The 13,168-nt window shown below is 49.9% G+C and overlaps 1 protein-coding gene across 1 annotated transcript in view; it reads right to left on the reverse strand.

Annotated features, from left to right (window-relative positions):
* Nucleotides 1–13,168, reverse strand: part of FASTKD2 (FAST kinase domains 2) — a 51,592-nt gene that overhangs the window by 30,257 nt on the left and 8,167 nt on the right. The window contains 2 exon segments of the mRNA XM_063932690.1: nt 541–649; nt 767–870. Of these exon segments, the coding sequence (XP_063788760.1) occupies nt 541–649; nt 767–870 (213 nt within the window).

Raw genomic sequence — 13,168 nt, forward strand, 5'->3', positions numbered from 1 at the left:
CTTGCACTTATCACTGGTTTATCACTTCCTTATGTCTTCTCCAGGTTAATACATCTGCCCCCATTATGACTAATCTCTGTCAATAAAGGTTTTTTTGTTCCAGCATACACAAATGAGCTCCAGGACTGTACAGATGTCTGGATGGAATTCTAGGTTACAGCGCCTTATTTTCGGGCATAAGCCTTCCCCCGTGCTCTGCTTCCTAGTCAGCCAAGTAAAGGTCTATAATCTGTGTCAAGAATATAACACTTACATCCATCAGCAAGGGCGAGGTGTATGTGTGCGGGACACAGAGTTACAATTCAGATCTATATAATAATTGTCCCGATTCCATCATACATAGCCTCCCGCCGCAGTGACGGAAACAGGACAAACCAGGGCAGAAGAGGGCGACCAACGCAATAAGTTTAGCGGGCCAGGTGCTAAACCAACATATGCAGGGTCCATGCGTAAAATACATATAGGCCAGCACACGAGAACCAGTTGAAGGACAATATATATATATATATTTTTTTTTTTATTATTATTATTATTTTGTACCATAAATTGGAGTTTCAGCTGTGACGGGGCATCTTTCCCAAGGCTCCGCATCAAGCTCTGCAGAGATGACACCGTGTCAATGTCTTTCAGTTTAAATACCAGCAGAAGCCTAGAATACAAACAATGCGTCAGTGAACACAACGTGTATAACCATAACTGGTAGGTATAGGGTTCATGCTCAGAGGCTGCAGGTAATAATGCAATGCCAGTACTACAGACCACTCACCGTAGACCAGACACCAAAACGTCCACATTTCTGTCACTCTCCATCATTTTCAAGCAATTGGCCAACAGAGAAATGTTTCCTTCATTCAGCGTGCCGAGACGTTTCTATGGATAGAAACACAATGTCAGGGTATCATTAGGCGTAACATGTCCCCCCTCCCAGCAACGATGCTGAGACATTGGTGGTCATTCCGAGTTGATCGTAGCCAGCAATTTTTTGAGGGAGAAAGTCAGATGCTAGAGTCCCTGCGTGACCTCTAGCGTCTGCAGGAGAGCAGGGACAGATGCTAGAGGTCAAGTGGGACCTCTAGTATCCGACTGTCCCCCTCAATGGTGTTGGCTGCAGCGGGCGCCCACACAGCCCACTGCGCCTGTTGCAGCCAGGGTGCGATACATGAACCTTTGGCAACGAGCATGAAACCCATATTTTTTGCTGCACGCTTTGGCGCACAGTAACCCTGTTTGGAATGGAGGGGGGGCGCCAAAGGAAACTTTCGTCCTCCTCGCTGCTCCGACTCCAGTCCAACCTGTGGAACCCTGCCTCTCTGCCGCTGACAAACTCACGGAAGCCAGACAGAAAGAGACCACAATGGCCGAACAGACTGACGGTTGTTGGACAGTCATACTTTGATGGTGATGGAAAGGCACAGGGGCTGGCATTTAAGGGCAATGAGCATATAAAGTGGTTGAATGAAGGAACACGGAGGCTGGCGCATAAGGGCATGAGGGGGCTTTCAGTATATAATGGGGTTTACTGTGGGGGCTCTGAATCTAGATTTAAAGCGACATGACTGAGGAGATCCTGAAGCTGGCATTTAAAGGAGAATGATTGCAGGGGCTCCGAGGCTGGCACATGAAGGGGCATGGTTGAGGGGCTCTGTGTTGCTTATTACCAATTGCAGGCATTGCGGTGTGTGCCATATCATGAATTGGGGACCCCGCAGCATGGGAGATCATGAATTGGGGACCCCGCAGCACGGCAGATCATGAATTGGGGACCCCGCAGCACGGCAGATCATGAATTGGGGACCCCGCAGCACGGCAGATCATGAATTGGGGACCCCGCAGCACGGCATATCATGAATTGGGGACCCGGCAGCACGGCAGATCATGAATTGAGGACCCCGCAGCACGGCAGATCATGAATTGGGGCCCCGCAGCACGGCAGATCATGAATTGGGGACCCGGCAGCACGGCAGATCATGAATTGGGGACCCGGCAGCATGGCATATCATGAATTGGGGACCCGGCAGCATGGCATATCATGAATTGGGGACCCCGCAGCATGGCAGATCATGAATTGGGGACCCCGCAGCATGGCATATCATGAATTGAGTACCCCGCAGCATGGCATATCATGAATTGGGGACCCCGCAGCATGGCATATCATGAATTGGGGACCCCGCAGCATGGCACATCATGAATTGGGGACCCCGCAGCATGGCACATCATGAATTGGGGACCCCGCAGCATGGCACATCATGAATTGGGGACCCCGCAGCATGGCACATCATGAATTGGGGACCCCGCAGCATGGCACATCATGAATTGGGGACCCCGCAGCATGGCACATCATGAATTGGGGACCCCGCAGCATGGCACATCATGAATTGGGGACCCCGCAGCATGGCACATCATGAATTGGGGACCCCGCAGCATGGCACATCATGAATTGGGGACCCCGCAGCATGGCACATCATGAATTGGGGACCCCGCAGCATGGCACATCATGAATTGGGGACCCCGCAGCATGGCACATCATGAATTGGGGACCCCGCAGCATGGCACATCATGAATTGGGGACCCCGCAGCATGGCACATCATGAATTGGGGACCCCGCAGCATGGCACATCATGAATTGGGGACCCCGCAGCATGGCACATCATGAATTGGGGACCCCGCAGCATGGCACATCATGAATTGGGGACCCCGCAGCATGGCACATCATGAATTGGGGACCCCGCAGCATGGCACATCATGAATTGGGGACCCCGCAGCATGGCACATCATGAATTGGGGACCCCGCAGCATGGCACATCATGAATTGGGGACCCCGCAGCATGGCACATCATGAATTGGGGACCCCGCAGCATGGCACATCATGAATTGGGGACCCCGCAGCATGGCACATCATGAATTGGGGACCCCGCAGCATGGCACATCATGAATTGGGGACCCCGCAGCATGGCACATCATGAATTGGGGACCCCGCAGCATGGCACATCATGAATTGGGGACCCCGCAGCATGGCACATCATGAATTGGGGACCCCGCAGCATGGCACATCATGAATTGGGGACCCCGCAGCATGGCATATCATGAATTGGGGACCCCGCAGCATGGCATATCATGAATTGGGGACCCCGCAGCATGGCATATCATGAATTGGGGACCCCGCAGCACGGCACATTTTGCATCTCAATGCAGTGAGCAAACTTTAAATCTAAATTAGTTTTAGCGTTTCTTAGAATAAGATTTACCGAGCAAAGAACCCCGACCTACTGTATGTGCTGGGAGAAGGAGAAATATCTGCGGCCCTTAGACCAAATGTATTTTCTTATTACTGCACTCCTAGTAAAAAAAAAAACATAAAAAACAAAAACGGCCGCCCCTGGGATCTGTCATCCGAATACATGGTAAGTTTACCATCTGATGATTTCCTAACTTGATAGGAAACCATAATTATTCACAATAAATGTTTAATCAAAAATAAGATTTTACTTACCGATAAATCTATTTCTCGGAGTCCGTAGTGGATGCTGGGGTTCCTGAAAGGACCATGGGGAATAGCGGCTCCGCAGGAGACAGGGCACAAAAAGTAAAGCTTTTCCAGATCAGGTGGTGTGTACTGGCTCCTCCCCCTATGACCCTCCTCCAGACTCCAGTTAGGTACTGTGCCCGGACGAGCGTACACAATAAGGGAGGATTTTGAATCCCGGGTAAGACTCATACCAGCCACACCAATCACACCGTACAACTTGTGATCTAAACCCAGTTAACAGTATGATAACAGCGGAGCCTCTGAAAGATGGCTTCCTTCAACAATAACCCGAATTAGTTAACAATAACTATGTACAATTATTGCAGATAATCCGCACTTGGGATGGGCGCCCAGCATCCACTACGGACTCCGAGAAATAGATTTATCGGTAAGTAAAATCTTATTTTCTCTATCGTCCTAGTGGATGCTGGGGTTCCTGAAAGGACCATGGGGATTATACCAAAGCTCCCAAACGGGCGGGAGAGTGCGGATGACTCTGCAGCACCGAATGAGAGAACTCCAGGTCCTCCTTAGCCAGAGTATCAAATTTGTAAAATTTTACAAACGTGTTCTCCCCTGACCACGTAGCTGCTCGGCAAAGTTGTAATGCCGAGACCCCTCGGGCAGCCGCCCAAGATGAGCCCACCTTCCTTGTGGAGTGGGCCTTTACAGATTTAGGCTGTGGCAGGCCTGCCACAGAATGTGCAAGTTGGATTGTGCTACAGATCCAACGAGCAATCGTCTGCTTAGACGCAGGAGCACCCATCTTGTTGGGTGCATACAATATAAACAACGAGTCAGATTTTCTGACTCCAGCTGTCCTTGCAATATATATTTTAATGCTCTGACAACGTCCAGTAACTTGGAGTCCTCCAAGTCACTTGTAGCCGCAGGCACTACAATAGGCTGGTTCAGATGAAATGCTGACACCACCTTAGGGAGAAAATGCGGACGAGTCCGCAGTTCTGCCCTGTCCGAATGGAAAATCAGATATGGGCTTTTGTAAGATAAAGCTGCCAGTTCTGACACTCTCCTGGCCGAAGCCAGGGCTAGAAGCATGGTCACTTTCCATGTGAGATATTTCAAATCCACCTTCTTTAGTGGTTCAAACCAATGAGATTTTAGAAAGTCCAAAACCACATTGAGATCCCACGGTGCCACTGGAGGCACCACAGGAGGCTGTATATGTAGCACTCCCTTAACAAAGGTCTGGACTTCAGGGACTGAAGCCAATTCTTTTTGAAAGAAAATCGACAGGGCCGAAATTTGAACCTTAATAGATCCCAATTTGAGACCCATAGACAATCCTGATTGCAGGAAATGTAGGAATCGACCCAGTTGAAATTCCTCCGTCGGAGCACTCCGATCTTCGCACCACGCAACATATTTTCGCCAAATTCGGTGATAATGTTGCACGGTTACTTCCTTCCTTGCTTTAATCAAAGTAGGAATGACTTCTTCCGGCATGCCTTTTTCCTTTAGGATCCGGCGTTCAACCGCCATGCCGTCAAACGCAGCCGCGGTAAGTCTTGAAACAGACAGGGACCCTGCTGAAGCAAGTCCCTCCTTAGAGGTAGAGGCCACGGATCTTCCGTGATCATCTCTTGAAGTTCCGGGTACCAAGTCCTTCTTGGCCAATCCGGAACCACTAGTATCGTCCTTACGCCTCTTTGCCGTATAATTCTCAATACTTTTGGTATGAGAGGCAGAGGAGGAAACACATACACCGACTGGTACACCCAAGGCGTTACCAGCGCGTCCACAGCTATTGCCTGCGGATCTCTTGACCTGGCGCAATACCTGTCCAGTTTTTTGTTGAGGCGAGACGCCATCATGTCCACCATTGGTCTTTCCCAACGGGTTACCAGCAAGTGGAAGACTTCTGGATGAAGTCCCCACTCTCCCGGGTGAAGATCGTGTCTGCTGAGGAAGTCTGCTTCCCAGTTGTCCACTCCCGGGATGAACACTGCTGACAGTGCTATCACATGATTCTCTGCCCAGCGAAGAATCCTTGCAGCTTCTGCCATTGCACTCCTGCTTCTTGTGCCGCCCTGTCTGTTCACATGGGCGACTGCCGTGATGTTGTCCGACTGGATCAACACCGGTTTTCCCTGAAGCAGAGGTTCTGCCTGGCTTAAAGCATTGTATATTGCTCTTAGTTCCAGAATGTTTATGTGAAGAGACGTTTCCAGGCTCGTCCATACTCCCTGGAAGTTTCTTCCTTGTGTGACTGCTCCCCAGCCTCTCAGGCTGGCGTCCGTGGTCACCAGGATCCAATCCTGTATGCCGAATCTGCGGCCCTCCAATAGATGAGCACTCTGCAACCACCACAGAAGAGACACCCTTGTCCTTGGAGACAGGGTTATCCGCAGGTGCATCTGAAGATGCGACCCTGACCATTTGTCCAACAGATCCCTTTGGAAAATTCTTGCGTGGAATCTGCCGAATGGAATTGCTTCGTAAGAAGCCACCATTTTTCCCAGGACTCTTGTGCATTGATGTACAGACACCTTTCCTGGTTTTTGGAGGTTCCTGACAAGCTCGGATAACTCCTTGGCTTTTTCCTCCGGGAGAAAAACCTTTTTCTGAACCGTGTCCAGAATCATCCCTAGGAACAGCAGACGAGTTGTCGGCATTAACTGGGATTTTGGAATATTCAGAATCCACCCGTGCTGTTTTAGCACTTCTTGCGACAGTGCTAATCCCATCTCTAGCTGTTCTCTGGACCTTGCCCTTATTAGGAGATCGTCCAAGTATGGGATAATTAATATGCCTTTTCTTCGAAGAAGAATCATCATCTCGGCCATTACCTTTGTAAAGACCCGAGGTGCCGTGGACAATCCGAACGGCAGCGTCTGAAACTGATAGTGACAGTTTTGTACAACGAACCTGAGGTACCCCTGGTCTAGGTTCGCTATCACTGCTCTGAGTGACTCCATCTTGAACTTGAACTTCTTTATGTACAGGTTCAAGGACTTCAGATTTAGAATAGGCCTTACCGAGCCATCCGGCTTCGGTACCACAAAAAGAGTGGAATAATACCCCTTCCCTTGTTGTAGAAGAGGTACCTTGACTATCACCTGCTGAGAGTACAGCTTGTGAATGGCTTCCAAAACCGTCTCCCTTTCGGAGGGGGACGTTGGTAAAGCAGACTTCAGGAAACGGCGAGGTGGATCTGTCTCTAATTCCAACCTGTACCCCTGAGATATTATCTGCAGGATCCAGGGATCTACCTGCGAGTGAGCCCACTGCGCGCTGTAATTTTTGAGACGACCTCCCACCGTCCCCGAGTCCGCTTGAGAAGCCCCAGCGTCATGCTGAGGCTTTTGTAGAAGCCGGGGAAGGCTTCTGTTCCTGGGAAGGAGCTGCGTGTTGCTGTCTCTTCCCTCGACCTCTGCCTCGTGGCAGATATGAATAGCCCTTTGCTCTCTTATTTTTAAAGGAACGAAAGGGGCTGCGGTTGAAAAGTCGGTGCCTTTTTCTGTTGGGGAGTGACTTGAGGTAGAAAGGTGGATTTCCCGGCTGTAGCCGTGGCCACCAAATCTGATAGACCGACTCCAAATAACTCCTCCCCTTTATACGGCAAAACTTCCATATGTCGTTTTGAATCCGCATCGCCTGTCCACTGTCGCGTCCATAAAGCTCTTCTGGCCGAAATGGACATAGCACTTACCCGTGATGCCAGTGTGCAGATATCCCTCTGTGCATCACGCATATAAAGAAATGCATCCTTTATTTGTTCTAACGACAGTAAAATATTGTCCCTGTCCAGGGTATCAATATTTTCAATCAGGGATTCTGACCAAACTACTCCAGCACTGCACATCCAGGCAGTCGCTATAGCTGGTCGTAGTATAACACCTGCATGTGTGTATATACTTTTTTGGATATTTTCCATCCTCCTATCTGATGGATCTTTAAGTGCGGCCGTCTCAGGAGAGGGTAACGCCACTTGTTTAGATAAGCGTGTTAGCGCCTTGTCCACCCTAGGAGGTGTTTCCCAGCGCTCCCTAACCTCTGGCGGGAAAGGGTATAATGCCAATAATTTCTTTGAAATTATCAGCTTTTTATCAGGGGCAACCCACGCTTCATTACACACGTCATTTAATTCTTCTGATTCAGGAAAAACTATAGGTAGTTTTTTCACACCCCACATAATACCCTGTTTAGTGGTACCTGTAGTATCAGCTAAATGTAACGCCTCCTTCATTGCCAAAATCATATAACGTGTGGCCCTACTGGAAAATACGGTTGATTCGTCACCGTCACCACTGGAGTCAGTGCCTGTGTCTGGGTCTGTGTCGACCGACTGAGGCAAAGGGCGTTTCACAGCCCCTGACGGTGTTTGAGTCGCCTGGACAGGCACTAATTGATTGTCCGGCCGTCTCATGTCGTCAAACGACTGCTTTAGTGTGTTGACACTATCCCGTAGTTCCATAAATAAAGGCATCCATTCTGGTGTCGACTCCCTAGGGGGTGACATCCTCATATTTGGCAATTGCTCCGCCTCCACACCAATATCGTCCTCATACATGTCGACACACACGTACCGACACACAGCAGACACACAGGGAATGCTCCTAACGAAGACAGGACCCACTAGCCCTTTGGGGAGACAGAGGGAGAGTTTGCCAGCACACACCAAAAGCGCTATATATAACAGGGATAGCCTTATAATAAGTGCTCCCTTATAGCTGCTTTATATATATCAAAATATCGCCATAAATTTGCCCCCCCTCTCTGTTTTACCCTGTTTCTGTAGTGCAGTGCAGGGGAGAGACCTGGGAGCCGTCCTGACCAGCGGAGCTGTGAGAGGAAATGGCGCCGTGTGCTGAGGAGATAGGCCCCGCCCCTTTTCCGGCGGGCTCGTCTCCCGCTATTTAGTGAATCCAGGCAGGGGTTAAATATCTCCATATAGCCTCTGGGGGCTATATGTGAGGTATTTTTAGCCTTTATATAGGTTACATTTGCCTCCCAGGGCGCCCCCCCCCAGCGCCCTGCACCCTCAGTGACTGCGTGTGAAGTGTGCTGAGAGGAAAATGGCGCACAGCTGCAGTGCTGTGCGCTACCTTTAGAAGACTGCAGGAGTCTTCAGCCGCCGATTCTGGACCTCTTCTGACTTCAGCATCTGCAAGGGGGCCGGCGGCGCGGCTCCGGTGACCATCCAGGCTGTACCTGTGATCGTCCCTCTGGAGCTGATGTCCAGTAGCCAAGAAGCCAATCCATCCTGCACGCAGGTGAGTTCACTTCTTCTCCCCTCAGTCCCTCGTTGCAGTGATCCTGTTGCCAGCAGGACTCACTGTAAAATAAAAAACCTAAGCTAAACTTTTTCTAAGCAGCTCTTTAGGAGAGCCACCTAGATTGCACCCTTCTCGGCCGGGCACAAAAATCTAACTGGAGTCTGGAGGAAGGTCATAGGGGGAGGAGCCAGTACACACCACCTGATCTGGAAAAGCTTTACTTTTTGTGCCCTGTCTCCTGCGGAGCCGCTATTCCCCATGGTCCTTTCAGGAACCCCAGCATCCACTAGGACGATAGAGAAAATGTATTCTTCCTGATGCTGCCAAGGCCGTTGATTCTGTTAAATTGAGTTATTTGTGGGAGATTTTACATAAATATGGCTTTGGACCTAAATATATTTGGTCGGTTGAGTTGTTGTACTCTTCCGCAGCAGCCCGCGTCACAGTTACCGGGTACAGTACGCCTCTCTTTCCATTCCGGCACGGTGTCCTCTTTATCCTGCCATACTTGCATTAGCTATTGAGCCTTTGGCGTGTCTTTTGCACTCGGTTCCTGATCTACGGGGTCTTACAGCTGAATTGGTGGAGGACATTACAGCATTGTACGCTGAGGACATGATTTTATTTCTGCTATTGGATCCTTGATGCCAGGTACATTTTTTTGGAGGATTTTCTGGTTTTCTTATTAATTGAAAAAATCCATAATATTTCCTGTCTCTGGGTGTCTCCCTATAGCAGTTCCTCAGTCTTGTCCCCTTCAGAGGACTCTACACTTTAAATACAGATAGGTCCTTGCTCAACATTGCGCGATACCAGTAGCGACTACCTGCGATCGGATGCGAATAGTCACACCTGCAATCACACTGTGCATTTGCTACGGATCACGGGTGCGACCACTCTAATTGCAGCAAAATAGTCACACCAGAGACTAGTCGCGGGTGCGATGAGGAAGGACTTATCTAGTGGTCATTCTAGCACCCTGCACCTTTCAAAAGCCATGCAGTTCCTCTTTCCTGCCTGGGCTGGCGCTCTCTGCTTTGGTGCTTATAGCACAGTCTGGTCTGTAGCTCAGCAGGGTTTTGAAAGGTGCAAGGTGCTAAAATGAACGCTACTTATCCGTACCTTGGAGCCTGGATTACACCTAAATCCACTGACTATGTTTTGCAAAATATTGACCCTTGGACGAAATTAATGGAAGATTAAAATAGGATTTTACTTACCGGTAAATCTATTTCTCGTAGTACGTAGTGGATGCTGGGGACTCCGTAAGGACCATGGGGAATAGCGGGCTCCGCAGGAGACTGGGCACTCTAAAGAAAGATTTAGTACTATCTGGTGTGCACTGGCTCCTCCCTCTATGCCCCTCCTCCAGACCTCAATTAAGGAAACTGTGCCCGGAAGAGCAGACATTATAAGGAAAGGATTTTGGAATCTCGGGTAAGACTCATACCAGCCACACCGTATAACTTGTGATACACTTATCCAGTCAACAGTATGAACAACAACAGGGCATCAACAATGGATGCCAACATAACCCATTAGTAAGAAATAACTATGTACACGTATTGCAGAAAGTCCGCACTTGGGACGGGCGCCCAGCATCCACTACGGACTACGAGAAATAGATTTACCGGTAAGTAAAATCCTATTTTCTCTGACGTCCTAGTGGATGCTGGGGACTCCGTAAGGACCATGGGGATTATACCAAAGCTCCCAAACGGGCGGGAGAGTGCGGATGACTCTGCAGCACCGAATGGGCAAACTCAAGGTCCTCCTCAGCCAGGGTATCAAACTTGTAGAATTTTGCAAATGTGTTCGAACCCGACCAAGTAGCAGCTCGGCAAAGCTGTAATGCCGAAACCCCTCGGGCAGCCGCCCAAGAAGAGCCCACCTTCCTTGTGGAATGGGCTTTCACTGATTTTGGATGCAGCAATCCAGCCGCAGAATGAGCCTGCTGAATCGTGTTACAGATCCAGCGGGCAACGGTTTGCTTTGAAGCAGGAGCACCCAACTTGTTGGGGGCATATAGGATAAACAGCGAGTCAGTTTTCCTGACTCCAGCCGTTCGTGCTACATAAATCTTCAAAGCCCTGACTACATCAAGCAACTTGGAATCCTCCAAGTCACGAGTAGCCGTAGGTACCACAATAGGTTGGTTCAAATGAAAAGATGACACCACCTTTGGCAGAAATTGAGGACGAGTCCGCAATTCTGCCCTGTCTATATGAAAAACCAGATAGGGGCTTTTACATGACAAAGCCGCCAATTCTGACACACGCCTAGCCGAAGCTAATGCCAATAGCATGACCACCTTCCACGTGAGATACTTCAGCTCCACGGTCTTAAGTGGTTCAAACCAGTGAGATTTTAGGAAACCCAACACCACGTTGAGATCCCAAGGTGCCACTGGTGGCACAAAAGGGGGCTGAATATGCAGCACTCCCTTAACAAACGTCTGAACTTCAGGAAGAGACGCCAGTTCCTTTTGAAAGAAAATGAATAGGGCCGAAATCTGGACCTTTATGGATCCCAACTTCAAGCCCATAGTCACTCCAGACTGTAGAAAGTGCAGAAATCTGTCCAGTTGGAATTCCTCTGTAGGGGCCTTCCTGGCCTCACACCAAGCAACATATTTTCGCCATATGCGGTGATAATGCTTTGCTGTCACGTCCTTCCTAGCCTTTATCAGCGTAGGAATAACTTCCTCCGGAATGCCTTTTTCCGCTAGGATCCGGCGTTCAACCGCCATGCCGTCAAACGCAGCCGCGGTAAGTCTTGGAACAGGCAGGGCCCCTGTTGCAACAGGTCCTGTCTGAGAGGCAGAGGCCATGGGTCCTCTGTGAGCATTTCTTGCAATTCCGGGTACCAAGGTCTTCTTGGCCAATCCGGAACAATGAGTATTGTTCTCACTCTTCTTCTTACGATTCTCAGTACCCTGGGTATGAGAGGAAGAGGGGGGGGGGGACACACATAGACCGACTGGAACACCCACGGTGTTACCAGGGCGTCCACAGCTATCGCCTGAGGGTCTCTTGACCTGGCGCAATACCGTTGCAGCTTTTTGTTGAGACGGGACGCCATCATGTCTACCTGTGGCAGTTCCCATCGACTTGTAATCTGAATGAAGACTTCTTGATGAAGTCCCCACTCTCCCGAGTGGAGGTCGTGCCTGCTGAGGAAGTCTGCTTCCCAGTTGTCGACTCCCGGAATGAACACTGCTGACAGTGCTTGTACGTGATTCTCCGCCCACCGAAGAATCCTGGTGGCTTCCGCCATTGCGACTCTGCTTCTTGTGCTGCCCTGGCGGTTTACATGAGCCACCGCGGTGATGTTGTCTGACTGAATCAGCACCGGTTGGTTGCGAAGCAGGGGCTCCGCTTGACTCAGGGCGTTGAATATGGCCCTTAGTTCCAGGATAATTATGTGCAGACAAGTTTCCTGACTTGACCACAACCCTTGGAAGTTTCTTCCCTGAGTGACTGCCCCCCACCCTCGGAGGCTCGCATCCGTGGTCACCAGGACTTAGTCCTGTATGCCGAATCTGCGGCCCTCGAGAAGGTGAGCACTCTGTAGCCACCATAGAAGAGACACCCTGGCCCTGGGGGACAGGGTGATCAGCCGATGCATCTGAAGATGCGATCCGGACCATTTGTCCAATAGATCCCATTGAAAGATCCTCGCATGGAACCTGCCGAAGGGAATGGCTTCGTACGATGCCACCATCTTTCCCAGGACTCGCGTGCAGTGATGCACCGACACCTGTTTCAGTTTTAAGAGGTCTCTGACTAGAGTCACAAGCTCTTGAGCCTTCTCCGTCGGGAGAAACACCTTCTTCTGGTCTGTGTCCAGAATCATGCCCAGAAAGGGCAGACGCGTCGTAGGAATCAGCTGCGACTTTGGGATATTCAGAATCCAGCCATGCTGTTGCAACACTTCCTGTGAGTGCGCTACGCTGATCTGCAACTGCTCCCTCGACCTCGCCTTTATGAGGAGATCGTCCAAGTATGGGATAACTGTGACTCCTTGCTTTATCAGGATCACCATCATTTCTGCCATTACCTTGGTAAATATTCTCGGTGCCGTGGACAGACCAAACGGCAACATCTGGAATTGGTAATGACAGTCCCGTACCACAAATCTGAGGTACTCCTGATGAGGTGGATAAATGGGGACATGCAAGTACGCATCCTTGATGTCCAGAGACACCATAAAATCCCCTTCCTCCAGGCTTGCAATGACCGCTCTGAGCGATTCCATCTTGAACTTGAATCTTTTCAGATAAATGTTCAGGGACTTTAAATTTAATATAGGTCTGACCGAACCGTCCGGTTTCGGTAACACAAACATTGTGGAATAGTATCCCTTCCCCTGTTGATGAAGGGGAACCTTTACCACCACCTGC

The sequence above is a fragment of the Pseudophryne corroboree genome, chromosome 7 (genome assembly GCF_028390025.1).
Source record: "Pseudophryne corroboree isolate aPseCor3 chromosome 7, aPseCor3.hap2, whole genome shotgun sequence".
In the NCBI taxonomy this organism is placed as follows: domain Eukaryota; kingdom Metazoa; phylum Chordata; class Amphibia; order Anura; family Myobatrachidae; genus Pseudophryne; species Pseudophryne corroboree.